The 24,903-nt window shown below is 38.5% G+C and overlaps 1 protein-coding gene across 1 annotated transcript in view; it reads left to right on the top strand.

The window, feature by feature from the left end:
- The window catches only part of LOC124286348, a 31,902-nt gene extending 26,653 nt beyond the window's left edge, over positions 1–5,249 (top strand). The window contains 5 exon segments of the mRNA XM_046722708.1: positions 1,114–2,670; positions 3,883–4,019; positions 4,159–4,201; positions 4,438–4,664; positions 5,091–5,249. Of these exon segments, the coding sequence (XP_046578664.1) occupies positions 1,114–2,670; positions 3,883–4,019; positions 4,159–4,201; positions 4,438–4,664; positions 5,091–5,249 (2,123 nt within the window).
- The last annotated feature ends 19,654 nt before the right edge of the window (positions 5,250–24,903 follow it).

The raw sequence follows: 24,903 nt of genomic DNA, 5'->3' as shown, positions 1-24,903 counted from the left end.
TAAACTGGTTTTATAGTGCTAGCTCACTGAGATACCATGCCGCAGTGAAGCATGAATACCCCACTCAGACACATTATACTGACTCCGAGCCGACCACTCCTTGTTGTACCCATTAATACCGAGCGCCAGGCAGGGACCAACAAGTACCATATTTTAACGTCTTTTGGTATGACGCGGTCGGGGATCGAACCCGCGACCTTCCGCACTCCGGGCGGACGCTTTAACCACTACACCACGGAGGCGGTCCCGCTGTTAAGACGTCGGCGTACTGTATCAGTACTGATTGGTCTTCTGTGTGTTCCCACTGTCTGGCGTGCTGTTTCGGATGCCTTCCAGAAGGGATTCAGTACATGCTGTCACACAACATGGCGGTCTTGTCGTCTTGTGGTCACCCTTGGTCTGCCAGTACGATCATTTGTGGTGTTGGTGGCCCGAAAACGTTGCTGCAGCCTGTAGATGGTCCGAACGTTGACCTGGAAGTAATTGGCAACGGCTTGTGCAGTGTGGCCAGCTTCAAGTCTTCCTAGCGCCTGGTTCCTCTGAGCTGTCGTGAGTTGCGGCATCCTGCTGACGTTGTAATGTGAATGTTTCAACCAGGTTTGGGGGTGCATTTTATAGGGCTGGTCCTTGTGAACAGCACGTGCAGCATGAGTTGTATGAAAAACATGGAGAACACCGTACCATCTCCGAGATCAGGTTGCGTTTTTGAGACCATTTCCTGGGTTCCATTTTGATTTTGGGAAGGAATGTCTTTGCTCAGGTAAAGTTGGAGATGTTGTCAAAAATATACAATCAAAACATTAAATGGGTTGACAGTTATCCGTTTCTGCGAAGGAAATTCCAAACTGACGTTTCTTTTGCTGCTTAGTATATATATACAGAATAGAAAACACTAAAATATTAAAATCCCCTTTTCCCAAAATTCTATCTCCCACATGACCATACATTCAAACATGATGAATTATTGTTTCTGGAATATACGTGGGACGCACCCATACATATTTTGTTCCAAATGATAACAGTAGGCTTTTACCGTATACTCAGCCTTTCGATTAACTTAAACAAAGAGAGCTCATATGTCACAAATTACATGTCTCTCTTCTTATATTCCAGTTAATGCCACATGCCCTGGTAGATTCCGTTGTCATGGCACCAGGGTGTGTATTCCATGGCAACAAGTGTGTGACAAAGTCCGACATTGTCCTGATGGAGACGATGAATATTTCTGTGACACCAGCTGCCCTGATGAGTGTGTCTGTAAAGGTGCCTATATCACTTGTACTGGGTTCCATCTCGACAAAACTAAACACCTACCCAAATATACAAGAGTGCTCAAATTAAGTGGAAGTGTTGATAAAACTTTGAAAAATGATACCTTCCACCATATGGACACCTTAGCCTTCCTGGACCTTTCCCACCTTGGGGTTCATGTACTTGAAGAAGTATCGTTAAGTGGACTGAACAACTTAATGCATTTAGATCTCAGTAAGAACTCAATAAGCTTCATACCCGAAGGATTATTTCAGGGTATGGAAAATCTTGTGTCATTATTACTCAATGAAAATGGAATGCTCAAACTGGGTGCTTCATCATTTGATGGACTAAAACGTCTACCTTCACTGGACCTTTCCGGTATTGCTCCAGGGAGATTGACCAGGGACATGTTTCAGGGGCTATCTAGTCTTCTGTATTTGAACCTCTCTAACAGTAGAATCAGTAGAATAGAAGACAACAGTTTCAATGGACTCGGCAAATTGCTCACAATTGATCTGACAAACAATGTCATCACAGATTTTACCGGAGATCTATTTTATGGACTAAACCAGCTGAACTACCTGTACAGTGATAGATATGTCTTCTGTTGCTTCAAACCTCAGAGTGTCCCATATGAAGAATGTCTACCTGCTGCTGACGAATTTTCTTCTTGCTCTGACCTGATGAGGAATGAAGTTCTGAGAATATGCATATGGGTTCTGGGCTTTGCAGCTCTCATTGGCAACTTTCTTTCACTTATTTCGAGATACATTTACGATAGGCAAAGTTTTAAACGCAGCAATGATTTTTTTGTTGCAAACCTCGCTATTTCTGACTTTGTGATGGGAATATACATGATCATCATAGCAAGTGCTGACACTTTCTACAGAGGAGTGTACAGTTGGAACGATGAGGCCTGGAGAAGCAGCTGGGTGTGTCAGCTGGCAGGTCTCCTAGCAACCCTGTCAAGTGAGACATCCGTCATGTTCCTCTGTATCATCACAGCAGACAGAGTCCTGGTCATCAAATTTCCTTTCAAAGATTTCAATATCTTCAAACGATATTCCAAGTACATCAGTCTCTCGGTATGGATTCTAGGTTTGCTGATGGCAGGGATGCCTCTTTTGCCCATAGATTACTTTGCAAGGTCATTCTACTCTCGATCAGGAGTCTGTCTCGCTCTACCGCTGACCAGGAACAGGCCGCCAGGATGGGAGTATTCCACCACCATCTTTGTCATCTGGAACTTCATCTGTTTTGTCTTCATCGCTTTGGGTCAGGCTGTTATCTACCAGGCAGTGAGAGCAAGTCAGAAGCTGAGAAAGGGGCGGACGACCAACGACATGACCATTGCTAGGAAGCTGTCCTTCATAGTTCTGACGGACTTTGTGTGCTGGTTCCCTATCTGTGTCATGGGTAAGGACTGACTGACTGAGTATGGTTTTACGCCGTTTTTAGCAATATTCCAGCAATATCACGGCGGGGGACACCAGAAATGGGCTTCACACATTGTACCCATGCTGGGAATCGAACCCGGGCCTTCGGCGTGACGAGCGAACGCTTTAACCACTTGGCTACCCCACCGCCCCCATTAGTAAGGAATATTTCTCCACTATAATACAATAACAGCCTGGTATGTAGTTCTTCCAAAACCACCGAAGTAACCGTTGCATTGTTGTATTGCATTGAAACTGCATTGTAATTAAAATAGCTCATTTGTTCAAACCTACAGAAGCAGACAAATACTAGTAGTACAACATTATGCCTTATAATCAAATTTCCCAACCACCATGTTTAAGGACACAAAACCCATCTACCGGTATATCAAAACAAACACATGTGATGATATCGGCAAACAGTCGATCGTTCGTATGTACATTTTGGTTTGGAATGAATGAGGTTATTGCTCAGAATAACATGAACTAGCACGACTCAAAGCCAATTAACGCAGACTTGCATTTCTATAACGTTCATAGAGCCTGTGGAAAACAATTTGTTCTATAGGCGTTGACATAAATCCAAAGCTACTCCAAACTAGAGTGTGGACTAGGATTATCTGCCTTGTCTCATGGAAGAGGTCACAGTCATTACTATTGTGTGCTGACGCCTTCCGTTTTGATCCTTCCTATTACATCTGAAAGGAGTATTGTTTCATACTTCTGTCAGCACTGACTCGGATAGTAAATGTAATTAAGTCTATGGACTCGACGAACATATGCAAAATCCATAAACAAAACTAATGGTAAAAGAGAAGTTTCATTAGGCCGTGAATCAACCTCATCAGTGACATCCATCTGGGCATTTCCGTATTTTACTTGTACCATACGTTTCCGTGTTTTTCCATAGGACTACAGTTTACATGCCTTTGCATGTGTCTGGATCAGGACACGTTTACCTGGGTATGATCGCTGCTTAATAGTTATGTATAAATATTGATGACAAAATAGGAATCGCACCGACGAGTGTGTTCTCAGTTTGGATTTCGTTTGGCTTGAGAAAAGATTGTATGTCGCTTTCATATTGTCCTTTACCATGAATGCCGAAATACCTGAACCATACAGACAATCTCATTGCAAGGAAGACAAAAAGTATATATTTAATTGTAGATCGAATGATTTCTTGCTACAGGTCTGATGGCTCTCCAAGGTCATGTTATCAACTCTGAAGTGTACGCCTGGGTTGCGGTGTTTGTCCTGCCGATCAACTCCGCTCTCAACCCCATCATCTACACCCTGTCATCAGTTGACACCATGAGAAACCGAAAGGTTACAATCTTCTCTTTTGTGTACATACTCTCATAAAAGTCATATACCAAATGATAATATATAATTCTGCAGATATAATGTTGGATTCGAGAGATGTTTCTTCCTTGCTTTAACTCTACTTTCAATTACGTATTTACAGCTAAACAGTGAAAAGAAGTTCTCAAGTACTACTCGGTCAACTGGTATGTGTTAAACCTTTGAATCGGTGACAAACAACATGAGCACTTTTGTTTTACAATGCTTGTATAGAAACATGTCCATGTTGAAATCCTGTTTTGTTCTATCATTGAAACTTCTTTATCAATAATATAAACTCAATTCAAAAGGAAAAAAAATCAAATTTGTCATGTTGAACCTTTTGTATATTACCAATTTGTTTAAGTACAAAACGTTTGTGTATTTTTGCTTACTTTTACAGTAAGGACAGGGTTGTCTGTCCCTCAGATTTTGCGAAAAGAACTCCTCTTCTTGAGCCAGCCCCCGAATTCGGTCTGCCTGTCCACTTACATCGGGTCACTGATGTCCGCCAGGCAAATGCTGACCATTGCTCATCAGTTAGCAGGCTCTATCGACCTTCTTCACTCCAATGGGCTGGTGAATGGTTTGGTGGAGACAGACAGTATATACGTTGTCCTTGATCAGGGGGTACGTATGGGGAAAATATGTATTCATGAACAAAACTTTCCGATCATGTTAGGTTGGTTGGTTGTTGTTTAGCGCGGCACTCAGCAATATTCCAGCTGTATGGCGGCGGTCTGTAAATAATCCAGTCTGGACCAGACAATCCAGTGATTATGAGCATCGATCTACGCAATGGGGAAACGATGTGTCAACCAAGTCAGCGAGCCTGACCACCCGATCCCGTTTAGTAGCCTCTTACGACAAGCATGGGTTACTGAAGATCAATTCTAACCCTGATCTTCACGGGCATCCGGTTCTGTTAAGATGTAGTTAATGTACATTCTGTGTCCTGTCATCTGGCGCATAAATCAGACTTTAACTGTTACAATTTGTGCAATTGAAAATTGTAACAATAGCACATGACTTCATATAAACATTTTCATTCAACAGATTATCAAAAGGGTGACTGCAGCATGTGTGCCCATAGCAACAGAAATCGAAGATGACTTCAGTAAGGATATCCGGGACTTTGGTCTTCTTGTGTCCAAGATGTTGAAAGCCTATACAGTTGCTAAGAAACAACATCTGGCAAAGATGGTCAACCAGTGACAAATCCCATTCCTTCAAACACGTGTCCAACTGATACGATACCGCCTCCCGACCCTACCTTTCTAATGGACACGATGACTAAGGCTATTGTGACATACAATAGACGTCTCACACAATAAAATCTGCAATATAACCAATGTGTGTTTTGTTGCTATTTCACAATACAGTTACACACAACAGGAGACCATTGGAATTGCTAGTTCTATGGGATTACAGCAGCTTATAATTAGGAGATAAACGTACTGTGTTTGGAAAGTAGATGAATGTTAGACCGAATTGATAGTGTCTAAATTTCATTTGAAGCTGAAATCAGACGCATTGTCAATCCAAAATGATACCGTCTGATTTTATTGATTGACGAATCAAATTCGAGCATTTCACGTAGCCATGGTAGAATAACATTTAATCCTGTTGTGTCTTATTCTGATGGGATGTTGTTGGCTGTGTCTGTAAAATGTCCCCTTTTAGGTCTATGAACCAGGATCATATAAAAAATTACATTTGATAAAAAAATATATATGTGAACCCATTGCACTTCAAATATTTTATGTATGCCAATCCATAGGGACCGTCAATATGGAGAACGATGAACCAGGTGGCGACCCTAAGTCTCATGAGTAGGCCGAGATTTGTAAGTCATCTATTTGAACAGGTGTAAATACATGTGTTTGGTTGTATCAGACACACGTTAATGTTCATGCAAGTCCGTGACAAAATTGGGTGTTGGTGTAGCCCATTGGTTGAAACGTTCGCTCGTCACGCCGAAGACCCGGGTTCGATTTCGATTTCTGTAAATTTAGGCATTGTGTTGCCTCAGGCGAGGCTGCATCGACTAAAACGCTCATAAATTCAATCGACAAGCACTGCAAAGATGAGAGTGCAAAGGAGGTTAGTATTTTGAAGATGTTGTACATTTGCTAGTTAAATACCAAAACTATGAAAAATATTAAAAGGAATATTTTAGGCACCGATGGATATAACCTAAAGCTAGTTTTATACTCAGTTATTCATTTAGTGTCTCAACACTGAAATTCTTAACTCATAGCCAAGCAAAGATTCAAATTGTTGAATGTTTTATACAATATATTTGGGACACCACTGGTTCATGCTTACGTGTGTACAAGTATGTACATGCATTCAGCATCTGCAATGCCTGTTTCCAGGAGCATTTACATAAGCAATCATATATATTTCATATGCGAAATGTTTGTAATAATCATTTCGATGCTCAACCTCGACAGAAATATATACCTTCCTGAATGTTCCACATGAGTGAGTGAGTTTAGTTTTACGCCGCACTCAGCAATATTCCAACTATATGGCGGCGGTCTGTAAATAATCCAGTCTGGACCAGACAATCCAGTGATCAACAGCATGAGTATCGATGTGCGCAATTGGGAATCGATGACATGTGGCAACCAAGTCAGCGAGCCTGACCACCCGATCCTGTATGTCGCCTCTTACGACAAGCATGGGTTACTGAAGATCAATATTCTAATCCGGATCTTCACGGGTTATTCCTCATGAGCTGGGGATGATAAGGATACATTCACAATCATTAACGATGTATAGTGATTTACTCATATACCAGCAGCAACAATCACAATGTGTCGCAGATGTTTACACATGTCGACTATTGATAGTATAGCAATGTGTGTATCTCATTCTTGTCAGTGAATCCAGTGTGAGATTAGATGTTCTAATTGCAATAACTGCTTTAACACGATCAATCCTCACTATAGTCTGTTTGCAGTGAAAACGTACCGATGAATTTCACTTTAAACAAAAAAGTAAATCGAATAAAGTGGAATTTTGTAGTGGAATCCTCATCATTTTACCTTGCCAAATGAACATTAAAATCTCAGAATTTTATTCAACTTAGGATAAAAGCTGTTTAACAAAAGAGCATAGTTTCAAATCGCTATTATTGGTTTGTATTACAAGACGGTATACACATTAAATGAAACACCGAGAACAAGAAGAGCTGGTCTAAGTTAACGCTCATCACGAACCGCACGTGCATTGTTTCACTGTTCCAACTACTGCGCTTACCCCCTTGTAATACAGACCAATGATAGAGATTTCAATGTATGATCGTAACAACTTTTATCCTAAGTTGAATAAAATTCTGAGATTTTAATGTTCAATTGGCAAGGTAAAATTATGACGATTCGTAATATTAATTTCACTTTATTTGATTTACTCTTTTTGTATAAAGTGAAATTCATCGGTACGTTTTCACTGCAAACAGACTATACACATCAATACATTAGCAATAGTCCGCATAAAAACATCAATCAAAATTTGGTAATATACAAGCCCATAAACAATGTGTTCTTGTCACCATGAGATAGTCGTATGTTTTGTTCTAAAATGTTTTGCTGTCACAAAGTAATATAAAATCAATTGACTATGTTCTTATTTATTGCTCTGTTTACAGCGAAATCTATATAGCACAAATTACATTGAACAGTCATGAATTACTGAAGGATGTTTGCTCACTGGTAATCCGTGTATGGTGATAAACACCAACAATATACCTTGCATGAAACTGTATTTGCTAATAGATAAATATAAACATATCTTTGTGTCTGTCATCATTCAGAATGTCATTGGTATTGTGCTTTATAGTATAGATGAGATTTTATAGAAAAATACAAGAACTACACAAAGAGCATCATTTGCAGATCAATTCCTTTGGGAAATAATCCTTCTATGCAGACTTTGGATTCCACAGTTTTATTATATGACAAAAATGTGACATTTGTAATGCAAAGCTCTCCTTAATGGGATTTTCAACCGAAATTTCAAACTGAAACGACTGAAAGTTTCTTTTAATTGTACACCGGTTTACCGTTGATAAACAAAGGCGGAAAAACAATCAACAGTGAAATCTATTTCTACATCGAACTTCACGTACTCGTCCGTAGCTATTTCACAAGCAATTGAAAAAAAACAAAAAACGATCACGCGATCCGCCACGTAGTATGGAGATCATACGCTAGCGAGTGATGGACTAAGTTACCATTTGGATATAAATACGTTGCCATATATCATCAGACATCTTAATCGATGCTTCTATAATGTTTGAGAGTTGATTTATTCAACGTTGAACGTAATCGTAATGGCTATGTCAGGTGACAGTAGTCTCGACAAGAGAGACGTAACATTGGTATTTTCTGAGGTTTCTCGTTTCTTCATTTCTTCGATTTCTATATACCACGCTGAAACATGCATGGATGTATCGTTTTCTTCCTTACATAAGGGCCAGTGGGGTTGCCAAGTGGTCAAGGCGTTCGCTCGTCACACTGAATACCCGGGTTTGATCCCCACATGGGCACAAAGTGTGTAGTCCATTTCTGGTGTCCCGCGCCGTGATATTACTGGAATGTTACTAAACCCAACTCACTCACTCACTCTTTCCAGAAGTGTTGTGTTGTTACACGTTTCTGCATGATATACGATCCTGTCCTCATATAAGCTACTGAACACATATTAAACATATGGCATGAACAGTGAATGGTGACAGTTGCCATGGGTTTTTATGATACCACACTCCACTATGATACCAAATTTCCTTTCAAAGATTTCAATATCTTCAAACGATATTCCAAGTACATCAGTCTCTCGGTATGGATTCTAGGTTTGCTGATGGCAGGGGTGCCTCTTTTGCCCATAGATTAATTTACAAGGTCATTCTACTCTCGATCAGGAGTCTCGCTCTACCGCTGACTAGGAACAGGCCGCCAGGATGGGAGTATTCCACCACCATCTTTGTCATCTGGAACTTCATCTGTTTTGTCTTCATCGCTTTGGGTCAGGCTGTTATCTACCAGGCAGTGAGAGCAAGTCAGAAGCTGAGAAAGGGGCGGACGACCAACGACATGACCATTGCTAGGAAGCTGTCCTTCATAGTTCTGACGGACTTTGTGTGCTGGTTCCCTATCTGTGTCATGGGTAAGGAATATTTCTCCACTGTAATACAATAACAGCCTGGTATATAGTTCTTCCAAAACCACCGAAGTAAGCGTTGCATTGTTGTATTGCATTGAAACTGCATTGTAATTAAAATAGCTCATTTGTTCAAACCTACAGAAGCAGACAAATACGAGTAGTACAACTTTATGCCTATTATCAAATTTCCCAACCACCATGTTTAAGGACACGAAACCCATCTACCGGTATATCAAAACAAACACATGTGATGATATCGGAAAACAATCGACCGTTCGTATGTACATTTTGGTTTGGAATGAATGAAGTTATTGATCAGAATAACATGAACTAGCACGACTCAAAGCCAATTAACGCAGACTTGCATTTCTATAACGTTCATAGAGCCTGTGGAAAACAATTTGTTCTATAGACGTTGACATAAATCCAAAGCTACTCCAAACTAGAGTGTGGACTAGGATTATCTGCCTTGTCTCATGGAAGAGAACACAGTCATTACTATTGTGTGCTGACGCCTTCCGTTTTGATCCTTCCTATTACATCTGAAAGGAGTATTGTTTCATACTTCTATGGACTCGACGAACATATGCAAAATTCATAAACAAAACTAATGGTAAAAGAGAAGTTTCATTAGGCCGTGAATCAACCTCATCAGCGACATCCATCTGGGCATTTCCGTATTTTACTTGTACCATACGTTCCCGTGGTTTGTTAGTATAGGAATACAGTTTACATGCCTTTGCATGTGTCTGGATCAGAACACGTTTACCTAGGTATCATCGCTGCTTAACTCTTTCAACACCAGTCAGCCAGAGGCATTGACTGCCATGACACCGAGATCCCAGAGACCCTGAGGTCATAGATGAAGCCTATGTTTATGAAGGAAATTATAAGCTTGCAAAACGTTATTGCTACTACATCCCATACACCATTTAAAAAGATCTAATCCTACTGTTGATAAACATGAAGTTTATTTTTATAATATTATTCAAATAATACAACTACAACTTAAATAAATGTATTTTTGAATGAAAATGCAAGCTTACATTTATAACGTCCAGATAAACCACGAAAGAAGCAAAAACTATGGCGATTTTTTTCCATTTGTGACATGTCATAACATGCCCGTGCCTTTTTCTTTTATATTTTCATTTTTTACGTAATCAGAAAATTATTATAAAAAGATTTCTTAAATAATATGTATGGTCGCCTATTTCCCGATATCTGTGGCTTTCCGCTCGATAACATGACATAACAACGGAAAATACCTCCGTTTTCGAAGCTTCGTATGAATAACATGCGAGGCGAATCGTTTGATGTCGGGCATCGTTCGAAAGCTCTGAACATCAACAATATCACTGTACCCTTGCCAAGAGTATTTTCACAGTTGTAAGAAGCGATTTTATTGGATAAAGATTGGTTTCTAATGACGCTTTTTCGCCACAGTCCGCTATAAGGGTCGTGAATGGTCAATCACGTGACCTAAGGCAGCCAATCATATTACAGCAATGGATACCGTCCTCGTAAACGAAAACTTTTAGTTTTAGACGAAAGTTTTGGGTAAAATAATGCTATTCTGAACATATTAAGCAAGAAATCGCTACCTATACGTAAATTATGGAACTTATTGGACGTATCGTGCTGGGTTATGACCTGTGACAAACATGCTTCATGTATATATTTTCGCATTAAACATCGTGTCCGAGCGTGAAGATTGAGGGGCGAGAGCCGAGATGTCACTTGTCAGTGACTTGGATGATCGCACAAAAAGATGGAAATAGTAATTTTATATGTACGTTTGACAACTTTTATGAATGTTGTCGTTGATTTTATTCATTTGTTTATTCAATTTATTTAATGAATTCCTCGAAACATCGTTACTTTGCTCTTTGACAATGTTATTGTGGACCTGCTGCCGATGCATGTGTCCGAGAATCGTTGTTTTCAATAACATTGCGAAAAATAGTTTATAATTTTAATTCTGCTGATAATATATGATAAATTGAAATTTAATAAGTGTTTTCAGACATTGTGAATTGTGATAGATTTAATATATGAATCATAAGTCAGGTAGGTTCCTAAAATTATGTCTCATTTTGACGTGACTACTGCCTGGCCGCTTAATCGGCCTCCGGTGTCTGGGGACCCATAACGTTGTGGCCGCTTAAGCGGCCTGCGGTGTTGAAAGGGTTAATAGTTATGTATAAATATTGATGACAAAATAGGAATCGCACCGACGAGTGTGTTCTCAGTTGGGATTTCGTTTGGCTTGAGAAAAGATTGTATGTCGCTTTCATATTGTCCTTTACCATGAATGCTGAAATACCTGAACCATACAGACAATCTAATTGTAAGAAAGACAAAACATATAAAATTAATTGTAGATCGAATTATTTCTTGCTACAGGTCTGATGGCTCTCCAAGGTCATGTTATCAACTCTGAAGTGTACGCCTGGGTTGCGGTGTTTGTCCTGCCGATCAACTCCGCTCTCAACCCCATCATCTACACCCTGTCATCAGTTGACACCATGAGAAACCGAAAGGTTACAATCTTCTCTTTTGTGTTCATACTCTCATAAAAGTCATATACCAAATGATAATATATAATTCTGCAGATATAATGTTGGATTCGAGAGATGTTTCTTCCTTGCTTTAACTCTACTTTCAATTACGTATTTACAGCTAAACAGTGAAAAGAAGTTCTCAAGTACTACTCGGTCAACTGGTATGTGTTAAATCTTTGAATCGGTGACAAAAAACATGAGCACTTTTGTTTTACAATGCTTGTATAGAAACATGTCCATGTTGAAATCCTGTTTTGTTCTATCATTGAAACTTCTTTATCAATAATATAAACTCAATTCAAAAGAAAAAAATCAAATTTGTCATGTTGAACATTTTCTGTATATTACTAATTTGTTTAAGTACAAAACGTTTGTGTATTTTTGCTTACTTTTACAGTAAGGACAGGGTTGTCTGTCCCTCAGATTTTGCGAAAAGAACTCCTCTTCTTGAGCCAGCCCCCGAATTCGGTCTGTCTGTCCACTTACATCGGGTCACTAATTTCGGCCAGGCAAATGCTGACCATTGCTCATCAGCTAGCAAGCTCTATCGACCTTCTTCACTCCAATGGGCTGGTGAATGGTTTGGTGGAGACAGACAGTGTATACGTTGTCCTTGATCAGGGGGTACGTTTGGAAAATATGTATTTATGAACAAAGCTATCCGATCATGTTAGGTTGGTTGGTTGTTGTTTAACGCCGGACTCAGCAATATTCCAGCTCTATGGCGGAGGTCTGTAAGTAATCTGAACCAGACGATCCAGTGATCAACAGCGTGCGCATTCATCTACGCAATTGGGATCCGATAACATTTGTCAACGAAGTCAGCAGCCTGACCACCCGATCCCGTTAGTCGCCTCTTATGACAAGCATGGGTTACGGAAGATCAATTCTAACCCTACTATTCACGGGTATCCGATCATGTTAAGACACCTTAAATTAAACCTTAACTGTTACAGTTTGTGCAGTTGGATATTGTAGCACTTATACATCACTTCATAAAAACAATTTCATTCAACAGATTATCAAAAGGGTGACTGCAGCATGTGTGCCCATGGCAACAGAAATCGAAGAGGACTTCAGTAAGGATATCAGGGACTTTGGTCTTCTCGTGTCCAAGATGTTGAAAGCCTATACAGTTGCTAAGAAACAACATCTGGCAAAGATGGTCAACCAGTGACAAATCCCATTCCTTCAAACACGTGTCCAACTGATACGATACCGCCTCCCGACCCTACCTTTCTAATGGACTCGATGACTAAGGCTATTGTGACATACAATAGACGTCTCACACAATAAAATCTGCAATATAACCAATGTGTGTTTTGTTGCTATTTCACAATACAGTTACACACAACAGGAGACCATTGGAATTGCTAGTTCTATGGGATTACAGCAGCTTATAATTAGGAGATAAACGTACTGTGTTTGGAAAGTAGATGAATGTTAGACCGAATTGATAGTGTCTAAATTTCATTTGAAGCTGAAATCAGACGCATTGTCAATCCAAAAATGATACCGTCTGATTTTATTGATTGACCAATCAAATTCGAGCATTTCACGTAGCCATGGTAGAATAACATTTAATCCTGTTGTGTCTTATTCTGATGGGATGTTATTGGCTGTGTCTGTAAAATGTTCCCTGGAAGAGCCTTTTAGGTCTATGAACCAGTTTCATTTGATAGGAAATATATGTGTGAACCCATTACATTTGATAAAATCATATGTGTTATCCCATTACATTTGATAAAAATATATGTGTGAACCCATTACATTTGATAGGAAATATATGTGAACCCATTACATTTGTTAAAAAGATATATGTGAACCCATTACATTTGATAAAAATATATGTATGAACCCATTACATTTGATAGGAAGTATATTTGTGAACCCATTACATTTGTTAAAAAATATATGTGAACCCATTACATTTGATAAAAATATATGTATGAACCCACCGCACTTCAAAACATTTATGTATGCCAATCCATAGGAGCCCTCAATATACAGAACTATGAACCCTGTGTCTAAGTCTCATGTGTAGGCCGAGATCTGTAAGCTGTCTATGTATCAGACACACGTCATGTACATGCAAGTCCGTGATAGAATTTCTAAACGAAACGCTTAACATCTTTAAATATGTAGACTTAAACTTCACTTCTGGATTGTGTAAATTTAGGCTCTACTGCATCAAATTTAACACCTATAAAATCAATCGACGAATATGAGAGTGCAAAGGAGGTTAGTATTAGAAGAAGATGTTCTACATTTTCTAATTAGATACCAAAACTATGAAACGTATTAGAAGAATTGTGTTAGGCACCGATGGCTATAACCTAAAACTATTTTTTTACTCAGTTCTTCATTTAGCGACTCAACACTGAAATTCGCAACTCATGCCACGATTTTATAGCCAAACGCAATGATTCAAATTGTTGAATGTTTTATACAATATAATAGGAACATCACTGGCATATACTTACATGTGTGCATTTATGTTGAACATACATTCAGCAACTGAAACGCCTCTTTCCAGGAGCATTTACAGAAGCAATTATATATATTTCACAGCACTGACAAAAAATGAAAAATGAAAAATCACCAGGACCTGATGGGTTCACAACTGATTGTTTTAAATTCTTTTGGAATGATCTAAACTCTTATTTAATTAACTCCTTGAACTATGCTTATGAGCATGGTTCCTTATCTGTAACCCAGAAACAAGGGTTAATTACATGTTTGACTAAAGCAAATAAGCCTAAACAATTTCTCAAATCTTGGCGTCCCATTAGTCTATTAAATACCTCATATAAAGTTGCATCTGCAGTAATCGCTAACAGAATTAAACCAATACTTCCAACAGTCATTAATGAAAGCCAAAAGGGATTTGTCACAGGTAGATACATAGGGGAGGTAACTAGACTTATTTATGATATCATGGATTACACTGAAACATTTCAGGTCCCTGGATTGCTATTATTAATAGATTTTGAGAAGGCTTTCGACTCAATAGATAGAAATTTTATCATGAATGTACTCACTTTCTTTAATTTTGGACCAAGTTTGCAAAAATGGATTTCAATTCTCCTACATGATATAGAATCTTGTGTCCTCGTAAATTGTTTCGGAAGCTCTTTTTTAAGATTACGAGAGGATGCAGACAAGGGGACCCGGTCTCGTCATATGTATTCATCCTATGTGTAGAAATCTTAGCAATTATGATAAGAAAAGATAAGAAGATAAAGGGTATCAAGATGGGAAATATTGAAAGTATTCTAACTCAGTTTGCGGGTGATACTTCGCTAACACAAGATGGTACTGATAAGGGTCTCTATGCAGTGCTTAATGTTTTAACTGTTTTTGCAAGGTTTTCTGGACTTAAAGTTAATACTGAAGAGACAAGACTAATATGGATAGGATCCCCAAAAAGGTCAAGGTACAAGCTTTGCAAGGAGTATAATCTAGATTGGTCACAATCACAGTGTAAACTTCTAGGTATCAAATTTGATGTTGATCTAGAATCTATGGTAGACATTAATTATTCTGACAAGCTTGGGAAAATTGCGAGAGAGATGAAAACATGGGAATTAAGATTGTTAACACCTGTGGGAAGAAGCGTTGTGCTGAAATCACTACTACTGTCAAAATTAAATCATCTCTTCTCATCTATACCAAGCCCACCAGATGATACGATTCAATCTTTTCAGAAGAAATGCTTTAATTTTATTTGGAAGGGCAAGAAGGATAAAATTAAAAGAAAGGTTACTTCTACCTTTGTTGAATATGGAGGTTTCAATATTTCAATAGTAAAATATATTATAAAATCCCAAACACTTGCATGGATTAAATGACTGTTATGTGACAATTCTACATGCATAGAAAATGCCACACTATGTATTCCAAATATTCAGAAACCATGGTTCGCTGATAGTGTTTATATTAACAAATGTATGGTACCCAATGTTTCAAACAGATTCTGGAGGGAGGTTGTGGAGGCATGGTCTGACTATTTAACAATTTGTTATTAGAATGCAATTATTAATACAGAGGTCCTAAATCAATCACTTTGACACAATAATAATATTTTGATCGGTGGCAAAACAGTCTATCATAGGAACCTGGAAGAAAAGGGAAAAACATACTTGAGAAATATAGTAAATGTGGACGGTAATATACTGTCTTTGGAAGAACTGAATTATAAATATGATATAGAAGTTGATTTTCTTACATACCAAGGACTTAAAAGAGCAATCATTGGATATATAAATAAGAGGAATTTCACCTTTAAACAAGTAGAGAACATACTTGCCTACCCTATTTTACCTTATAATATCTCCAAAATAGTAAGTAGCAAACAGTTCTATAAAACACTATGTCAATTTGTTTTAATAAAACAAATGGCCAATTAAAATGGGAAGAAATATTGGATAAAGACTTCCAACAGAAAGAATGGGAAAATATTAATTTGATGGCTAATCGATGTACTCAAAGCGTCAATCCAAAATGGTTTCAGTATAAGATAACTCTGAATATTTTGACAACTAATAATCACTTGCATAAGATTGGTTACATTGATTCACCTATGTGTTCGTTTTGTAAACAGGTGCCTGAGAGTGTTGTACATTTATTATGCGATTGTACCCATTCAAGCAAAGTGTGGAAAGGGGATGGCTAAATGGTTAGAAAGGTTGGCTGAAGGATACATTGACTTAACACCAGAAAATATATACATTCCTGAATTTCCACATAAGCTGGGGTTCATGGGCATACATTGATTTCACAATCATTAACCATGTGTAGTCATTTACTCATATTCCAGCACCAACAATCACTGTGTGTCGCAGATATTTACACATGTCGACTGTTAATACTGTAGTAATGTGTGTATCTCATTCTTGTCAGTGAATCCAGTGTGAGATTAGAGGTTCTAATTGTAATAACTGCGTTAACGGCACCACCACGATCAATCATCACTACACATCCATCCATTAGCAATAGTCCGCATAAAAACATCAATCAGAATTTGGTAATATACAAGCCCATTATCAATATGTTCTTGTCACCATGAGACAGTCGTACCGTTTTGTTCTAAAATGTTTTGCTGTAACAAAGTAAATGAAATTGATTGACTATATTCTTATTTTTTACTCTGTTTACAGCAAAATCTATATAGTACAAATCACATTGAACAGTCATGCATTAATGAACAGTCGTGCATTTGATCACTGGGAATCCGTCAATGGCGATACACGCCAACACTATACCAATACAAGCTTAACACTGTCATTAAATATATTTCCTAATAGATAAGTATGAACATATATTTGCGAATGTCATTGGTATTGTGCTTTATAGTACAGATGAGATTTTATAGAAAAAAACACGAACTACACGATGAAAGCAGAATTTGTAGAATAATTCCTTTGGGAAATAATACAGTTTTATTACATGTGAAGATGTGAGATTTTGTTATACAAGATTCTCTTTAAAAATCATTAATGGGATTTTCAACCGAAATTTCAAAATGAAACGACTGCAAATCTGTTCGCATTGTGCAACCTGTGATAAAAAAAAGCGAAAACAAAACCAATCAACAGTGAAATCCCTTTCTACTTCGAACTTCTCGTAGTCGTCCGCAGCCATTTCACAAGCAATTGAAATAAACCGATCTCGTGATCCGGCACGTGATATGCAGATCATACTCTAACGAGTGTTGGACTAAGATACCGTTTGGATAATAATAATAAATGTCCTTTCCTATTCCTTTGGAGTAGTCGATTGGACAAAACATTATATCCAGTCTTGACAGCCTGACCAGAAGGATCATGTCTGATAACAGAGCCCACCTCGTTCCTCTCTTAATCGTTTATATATGCCAATCAATTCTGGGGGTCGGGGTTTGATTAACGTTGAGACTCTTTATGATAGAATTGTATTGTGTACCTTTGCACATATCTATTTATCAGATCATCCTCTGGTGATGCATGTCAAGACTCACGATGAAAGCAAATAATTCCACAGCTATTTCAGAATCTGAAATTTAAGGTTGATTTTGTTGATGGCAATGTACTGCTGGACGGTACAGCGATGGGACTAAACGAGGTGAAGTTATTCACCAAGTCTGCCCAGAGTCGGTCATTTGTGGAGAAACTTTCTTAGAATCCATTGCATCGTGTGTACATGCAGTGTGTGGAACAGAACAATAATCCAACCGACTCCTTCACCTGGATGAAGTCGGCTGGTCTTAAACGTGAAACCGAGGGCTTTCTTTTGCTGCCCTGGACCAGTCACTTCCCACTTGCCAAAATGTGATTCTTAAACAAAATATCAATATGAAATGTCGACTTTGCAATATATCTGTCTTGGCTGCATGTAGAGGGGGCAAGGACCCTGAGCTGATGATTAGCCTTACCAGCCTGACTGTGCCAGGACCACCTAAACCCTCTCTGCTGCATTTTCATTTTAATCTGTAAAACATAATAAATGTGAATTTATAATTCGCTTTTTCCATGTTCAAGGTACATATTCAAAGCGCTAACACAAATTATTATTATTCCGGATGACCCAAGCTGCATGCAAGGCGCTATAAGGTGAAATAGTCACATGACTTATCCCACCGGGTACCCATTGTTTTTTGGGTGAACCGAGGCAATTTTGAACAATCTCACTTGCCTAAGGTGAGACCACATGTATCACATTTGCTTCGTTTCCTGGATGTCTATATACCACCCTGAAACATGCACAGATGTGTTGTTTCCTTCTTTCCAGAAGGGAGCGGTGGGGTAGCCTAGTGGTTAAGGCGCTCGCTCGTCAAGCTGAAGACCCGGGTTCGATTCCCCACATGGGCACAATGTGTGTAGCCTATTTCTGATGTCATCCGCCGTCATATTGCTGGAATATTGCTAAAGCGGCGTAAAGCCCAACTCACTCACTCATTCACTCTTTCCGTAAGTGTTGCATATCATATAAGCTACTGAGCAGTTATTACAAATATGGTATGAGCAGTACTTGGTGACAGTTGCCATGGGTTTTCATGATACCAGACTCCAACATAACCATAAACGTTATGTTCAATAAACGATTAGTTCCTGATAAGGAAGAATGAACTATTAATTCTGTCGGAGCTTCAAATCAACGAACGATGTGCTCAATGTAATGGCATTTCGATGTGACGTCATTATGGAGGCCTCCAGACACAATGTGTTACTTATTTGCACCTTACTAAAATATTTTATCAACATATGTTACTATATACGCTCGTATGTACTGTAACAGGTCGGTATACCATCAAATTCATATAATAATTTGAATTTCGCTTTAAAGGTTTCCAAGGAAGATCGTTTGCTTGGAGTTTAGTTTTTGTAAGTAGATCGCAAGAATCGTAAAATACTGTAAGTTCTACTGAAATGGTTCATGACGATTTTTTGGGTGTTGTCTAAATGCCCGTGGCCATGCCATTGATGCTTATAAAACGCCAATTTATATATCATTGTTCACCTAATATTAACATGCTTGAATAGATGCATAAATAAATTGAAAATTTGTGGTATTTGAATGGCTATGCAGATTAAGGTTTTGCCATTTTGTTTTCATGAACCGAAAAATGTTAGGTCACGCCCAGTAACGGAAAACAGTTACCAGAATGGCTGCTTATAGAATGGGCGTGGTCTGTTGCATTATTTCGCCGAGCGATGTCACTAATTCAGTATTGATGTGTACAGTATTGTGTGTGTCAGTGACAGAAATAATCAAACTGGAAAGATATACATAAGGAAGAGAGCTTTATAGATGTCAACTTCTTTATTTTGAGGAACACATCTGTTGAAGGAGTAAGGATATACTCCGAAACGTTGTGTTCCTCATATTAAAGAAGTTGACATCCAAAAAAACTCTCTTCCTAGCTTAAGTGTATCACTTCAAAATGCCATTTAGAGACCAGATATAATTGCTGACGTATAAATTCATAAGAATTAAAATGTTTGCATTTACAGAGGTATGAACGTAAAAACGGATGTGCACACATTGCGCGGATTTATACAGTGTACACACCAGCTTTAACTATTATTACTAAATGTTACATGTTAGCCTTTAAGACGTTGAGGCGTAAATGACAATGATATACTTTATTTTCTTTTTGTCAAGATATTACTATAACACATGAGTATATGTCTGATAATGATGCAAGATTTAGTTATGCCACTAAAACCCGAACTGTCCGATAAAGTTGTTGCACAATATTGTAAAACGTGAACATTTCAACAACAGCATTCTATACTGAATTATTTGGGTATGCATTACTTCTTAAATTATGTCTTCATCGCATTATCGTCAATAGATTAATACTCCAAATTCCAAAAAAGAAAGCACTGTCCCGTACAGGTTCCCGTATTTCAAAATAGTAATTGCTTTCATTGATTTCTTCATGCGACACCCATGTCCTCGATCTATCCTTCCATTGAATACATTGGATAGTACATAGTCCGTGGGCGTGTTTTCAGAACAGTTGGTGCGTATTTAAACAGTATGACTGCCGTATGTTATGGCTCATGAACACATTGCAGAAGGCCAAAGAATAAAGCATGTGGCTGCTTCTGTTCTTCGGGTTTGCTGTATACAATGCAGCGGCCTTGTTGGACCCGGACAAGGATATTTCAAGTGAGTAATACACGTTTGTCTCATGGATTGTATACTTCATTATATATAACACTATCATTATATATAATAAGCTATATGGTGATAGTGGTTAGCTAAGGGAGCATGACAGGTGATGGACTGCGTTAATGAGATTTGTGTTGATTCTACGGTCCCGCACACCCAGTTTTGCACATCACCGTTAGGCACGTCTAGCTTGGTGTAGCCAGCGTCTGAGGGTGATGGGTCCAGGTTTCATCTGGACAGCCCTGGTAGTCGTGCAATGGTCTACAGGTGGCCTGGAAGATGCATTTGTGTCGCATGCGTTACTAACCGTTATCAGTTTGGGGTAGAAGTGTGATGGTATTGGGTGGCAACAAATCATTGTTATTGGCAACTTGAATGGCGACGACATCGTTCTAGATCATGTTCTTAACTTTCTTGAAATGAAAGAACGTAACGTCAAATTGCATAAGAAAATTCTTCCCACATTATTCCTATGTAATATCAGACTTTTTGAGTCACGATTACATTGTCCTACTGCCATGGCTGGCTAATTATCCAGGTCTCTCCAGGCCTCTCCCCCGACAGAACATTTGTGGGATGAAACTATACTAGGCACATAAAGAAACTGTGCATTGTCAAAATATTATCCCAGTTGATCAGTACGATAACAATGTCAAAGGTACATATAAACTGTAATGGAGCGATCATGAGATCATAACAAGCCGGGAGAATTTCAATTGAAAAGTCAATCACAATGACGCCACGAGTCCACAAGCGGGACAGGGGTCAAACGACCATGTCACAAGCTCAATAACAGGTATGTCCACCATCGGCATTGAGAACAGCAGTGCATCGACGACGCATAGAGCCTATCAAACGTGCAAGGAAGGCTTGTGGGATGTCACGCCAGATTCTCTCAAGTTCTGTTGCAAGGTCAAGGACGTTATCTGGCGGATGAGGAAGACGGCGTAGACGTCGATCCATCTCGTCCCAAACATGTTCTCTCGGGGAGAGATCCGGTGAATTTGCAGGCCAAGGCAGTAAGTCAACGTTGTGGTGTTGCAAGAAATCCATAGCAACCCTTGCCGTATGAGGGCGGGCATTGTCCTGTTGGAATGTTAACCCGGGGCCATGACGTTGCAGAAAAGGAATCGCCACAGGTCGAAGAATCTGATCCCTGTAGCCCACACCAGTTAAGTTGCCCTGAACAATCACCAAAGGAGTTCTTTGGCGTGTTGTTATTCCACCCCAAATCATCACGGAACCACCACCAAAGCGATTCTTCTCCAACACACAGGCCTGTGCATAACGTTCTCCCACGCGTCTATAGGCACGTTGACGTCCATCACTATGGGAAATGTTAAACCTGGACTCATCTGTAAAAACAACATTTCTCCACCAAAACAAAGGTCTGCGGACATGATTTCGGCACCACATTCGGCGAGCTTGTCGATGACGTTGTGTCAGGATAGGCCGTATGGCGGGACGTCGTGGTCTGATCCCGTGATGACGTAAACGTTGTCGAACTGTGTTGGGGTGGATACGGCGAAGTCCCGGGATGGTCCAGGCAGTCATCACTGCAGTCTGAAATCTGTGGCGAAGATGGGTCACCCTTATCCATCTCTCCTGTCTTGGCGTTGTTACACGTGGACGTCCAGAACGTGGCCGATCGATGACGTCATTTGTTTTCTGGTAGCGTCTCACCAATGCAGAAATGGTGTTCCGGTGGAAATGTGCAGCCACTTGTCGCTGAGAATTTAATTTTCTAATTCCAAACGAGTAATATGGATGGAGCTACAGGTTGCTCGCACTTTAAGTACGACTTGAAACTTTGTAATGAAGGTCGATTTCTTTCGGTATCAGAAATATTATTCCACATTCTTACAGTTGATGGAAAAAGGAATCATATGAAAGTCTTAACCTTGCAGAAGGTAGGAATAATATTGCTAGCATTCCTAAGGTTATAATTAAGATCTTGATCCAACACTATCTGGAGTAATATCTTTTAAAGTATACAGGGGCTAAATCATTTTGAATTTTGTAGAATAGACAAAGTTTTTCTTCTTTTCTTCGTTCATCCAGCCTTTTCCCAGCCTGTCTCATAATATAGAATTTGACGTGAAGTATATCTAGGTAGACCCGTAACTATTCTGGCAGCTTCTAACTGGAAGTTTCTCTAAAGTTTTCTTTCTGTTTTACAGTACAGCCATCCCATAATTCACAAGCATATTCAAAGTGTGGTCTGATAAATATCTTATAAATAGTATTGATTGTATTTCTGTTAAGTAAGTATTTCAATTTCCGCATTGATGATATCATTTTGGAGCACGACTTGATAATTTGATTAGTATGACAAGACCATTTGCCTTTTGCTTCAAATGTTATTCCGAGATGTTTATGATTGTTTACCAAATTGATTTGCTTTGCGTCAAAAAAATAATTTCAATTCTTCAGTTTCATCAATCATGGAAAAAACAACACTGCTTCTGTTTTTCAGGATTATATGAGACCAGCCAGTTTTTGCTCCAGCTATATAATATGTCTAAATTGGTATTAAGAGAAGTTTCGATTTCTTTGAGTATTTTTCGATGATTTTTCCAAGCGAGGTATCGTCAGCAAAAGTCTTGTTACACAATCTAATTTATCAGCAATATCGTTAACATAGACCACGAACAAAAGGGTCCCAATACTGATCCCTGGGGACGCCAGCTGTTAAGTACCTGGGCTTGGATATAGCTCGTTTACAAAGACGTGTTGACTGCGATCACTTATGTAACTCGATATCCATTGCAAAAGCTGGCCTCTAATACCATACATCTCTAATTTACATGTACAAGCCCTTTGTGCCACACACGATCAAAAGCTTTGGATACATCGCAAAATACCATACAATATTTTTCTTTGTTGTCGAGAGATGTACAAATATGATGGTAAAGTTCAATTAATTGATGGACAGTTGAATGACCTGCTTGAAAGCCCTCCTGATTGGTACTTATATAAAGAGTTTGTTAACAAGGAAATAGTTATACAAGTGTTTGTATACCACTCTTTCAAACAGTTTTCCTATGCAACTTATAAAGAGAAATAGGTCTATAATTGGAATCAATAGAGTGATCACCTTTCTTAAACAGAGGCATGACATATGCACTTTTCCACATATTTGGATACACACTATATTGCAATGATAAGTTGAACAGTAAACACAGGGGCTTGGATATGGAATAAAACGGTATTCTTTAATAATTTATGACTTATTCTATCCGGCCCTGAAGCTGTAAACATTTTATAACATCAGATACTTCCTTCTCAGAAATTACTATTTTATCTAACTGCATATTGGTCCTTGAGGTCTTTATCATTCAAACGGGAAATTGATTCGAAGAAATATGTATTAAGTTTTTCAGCTTTTTCCAAATCAGAAAATAGCGTTGGAAATTCATCAACAACATTCTGCTTTGAGAGGAGGAATATGCGAAGTAGAGCCCGAGTTTTTAACAATATAACGTAATAATTTCCAATATGAAGATTTATTTTCAGAGTATAATTCCAAAAGTAGGCCATTAATATTAGAGTAGAAGTTTTCTTTCGCATAACGTTTCATGTTGTTTACTCTCTATTTCTCTGATGTTTATAAGCTTTTTGTCGCTCTCTTTTTGTTTTCTTGGCCTTTCTCCGTAATCGGTCTCTTTTACAGGATTCCCTCCTCAAATTAGAGTCATACCATGGTTTGTCATTTGGACGAATAGTTACTATTTTTGAAGGAATACATGATTTCACATGTTGAGTAAATTTGTTATAAAATAGTGAACAAGCATCATTAACATTTGAACATCCATTATATAAATCCTTCCATTCTGTATTTTTCTATAAGATAATTGAGCATTTCATAATCACCCTTATTGTAACACCAGATTTCTCGCTTATAAGATATGTTGTTACATAACTGTGTACTTATGTTTACATATGTTCCTCTGTGATCACTTATATTGCTATCAAACTCAACAACACCACTGTCAACAACATCAATGTCTTCACTGACAATTACCGGATCAAGCAAAGTACTGGTTGTTTTGGTAACTCTAGTAGGTTCAGATATAACATTTCTTAAATTTTTCATAACCAAGAGTTCATTTACATTAAGTTTTTTAGCGGATAAGAGATTTTCATTTATATCACCAACAATAACAACCTTAGACGACATATCAAGAGCACTTTCAACGCTATTATCTAAGCGAGCCCAAAAGTCCAAAGAATTATACTCTGGTCGGTATACAGTACATAATAACAGCGAATTTTGAGGTAAATATATCTGAATCCAAATTGTTTCATCGTAGACATTTTCAAGTTCTGGAATTCTCTTAAAAGTCAGGCTTTTATTAACATAAACTAGTAAACCACCCCAAACATATTTCTGTCTTTGCGCACTGGCTCGTGAAAGTCTTCCCAGATTAGCATTTCAGTTTCAATACTGTCGTCAAAGTGCGTTTCCGTAAAACAAA

The sequence above is a fragment of the Haliotis rubra genome, unplaced genomic scaffold (assembly GCF_003918875.1).
Source record: "Haliotis rubra isolate DU_JTF1 unplaced genomic scaffold, ASM391887v1 Scf380, whole genome shotgun sequence".
In the NCBI taxonomy this organism is placed as follows: Eukaryota; Metazoa; Mollusca; class Gastropoda; order Lepetellida; family Haliotidae; genus Haliotis; species Haliotis rubra.
This window is presented reverse-complemented; position numbering and strand designations above follow the sequence as displayed.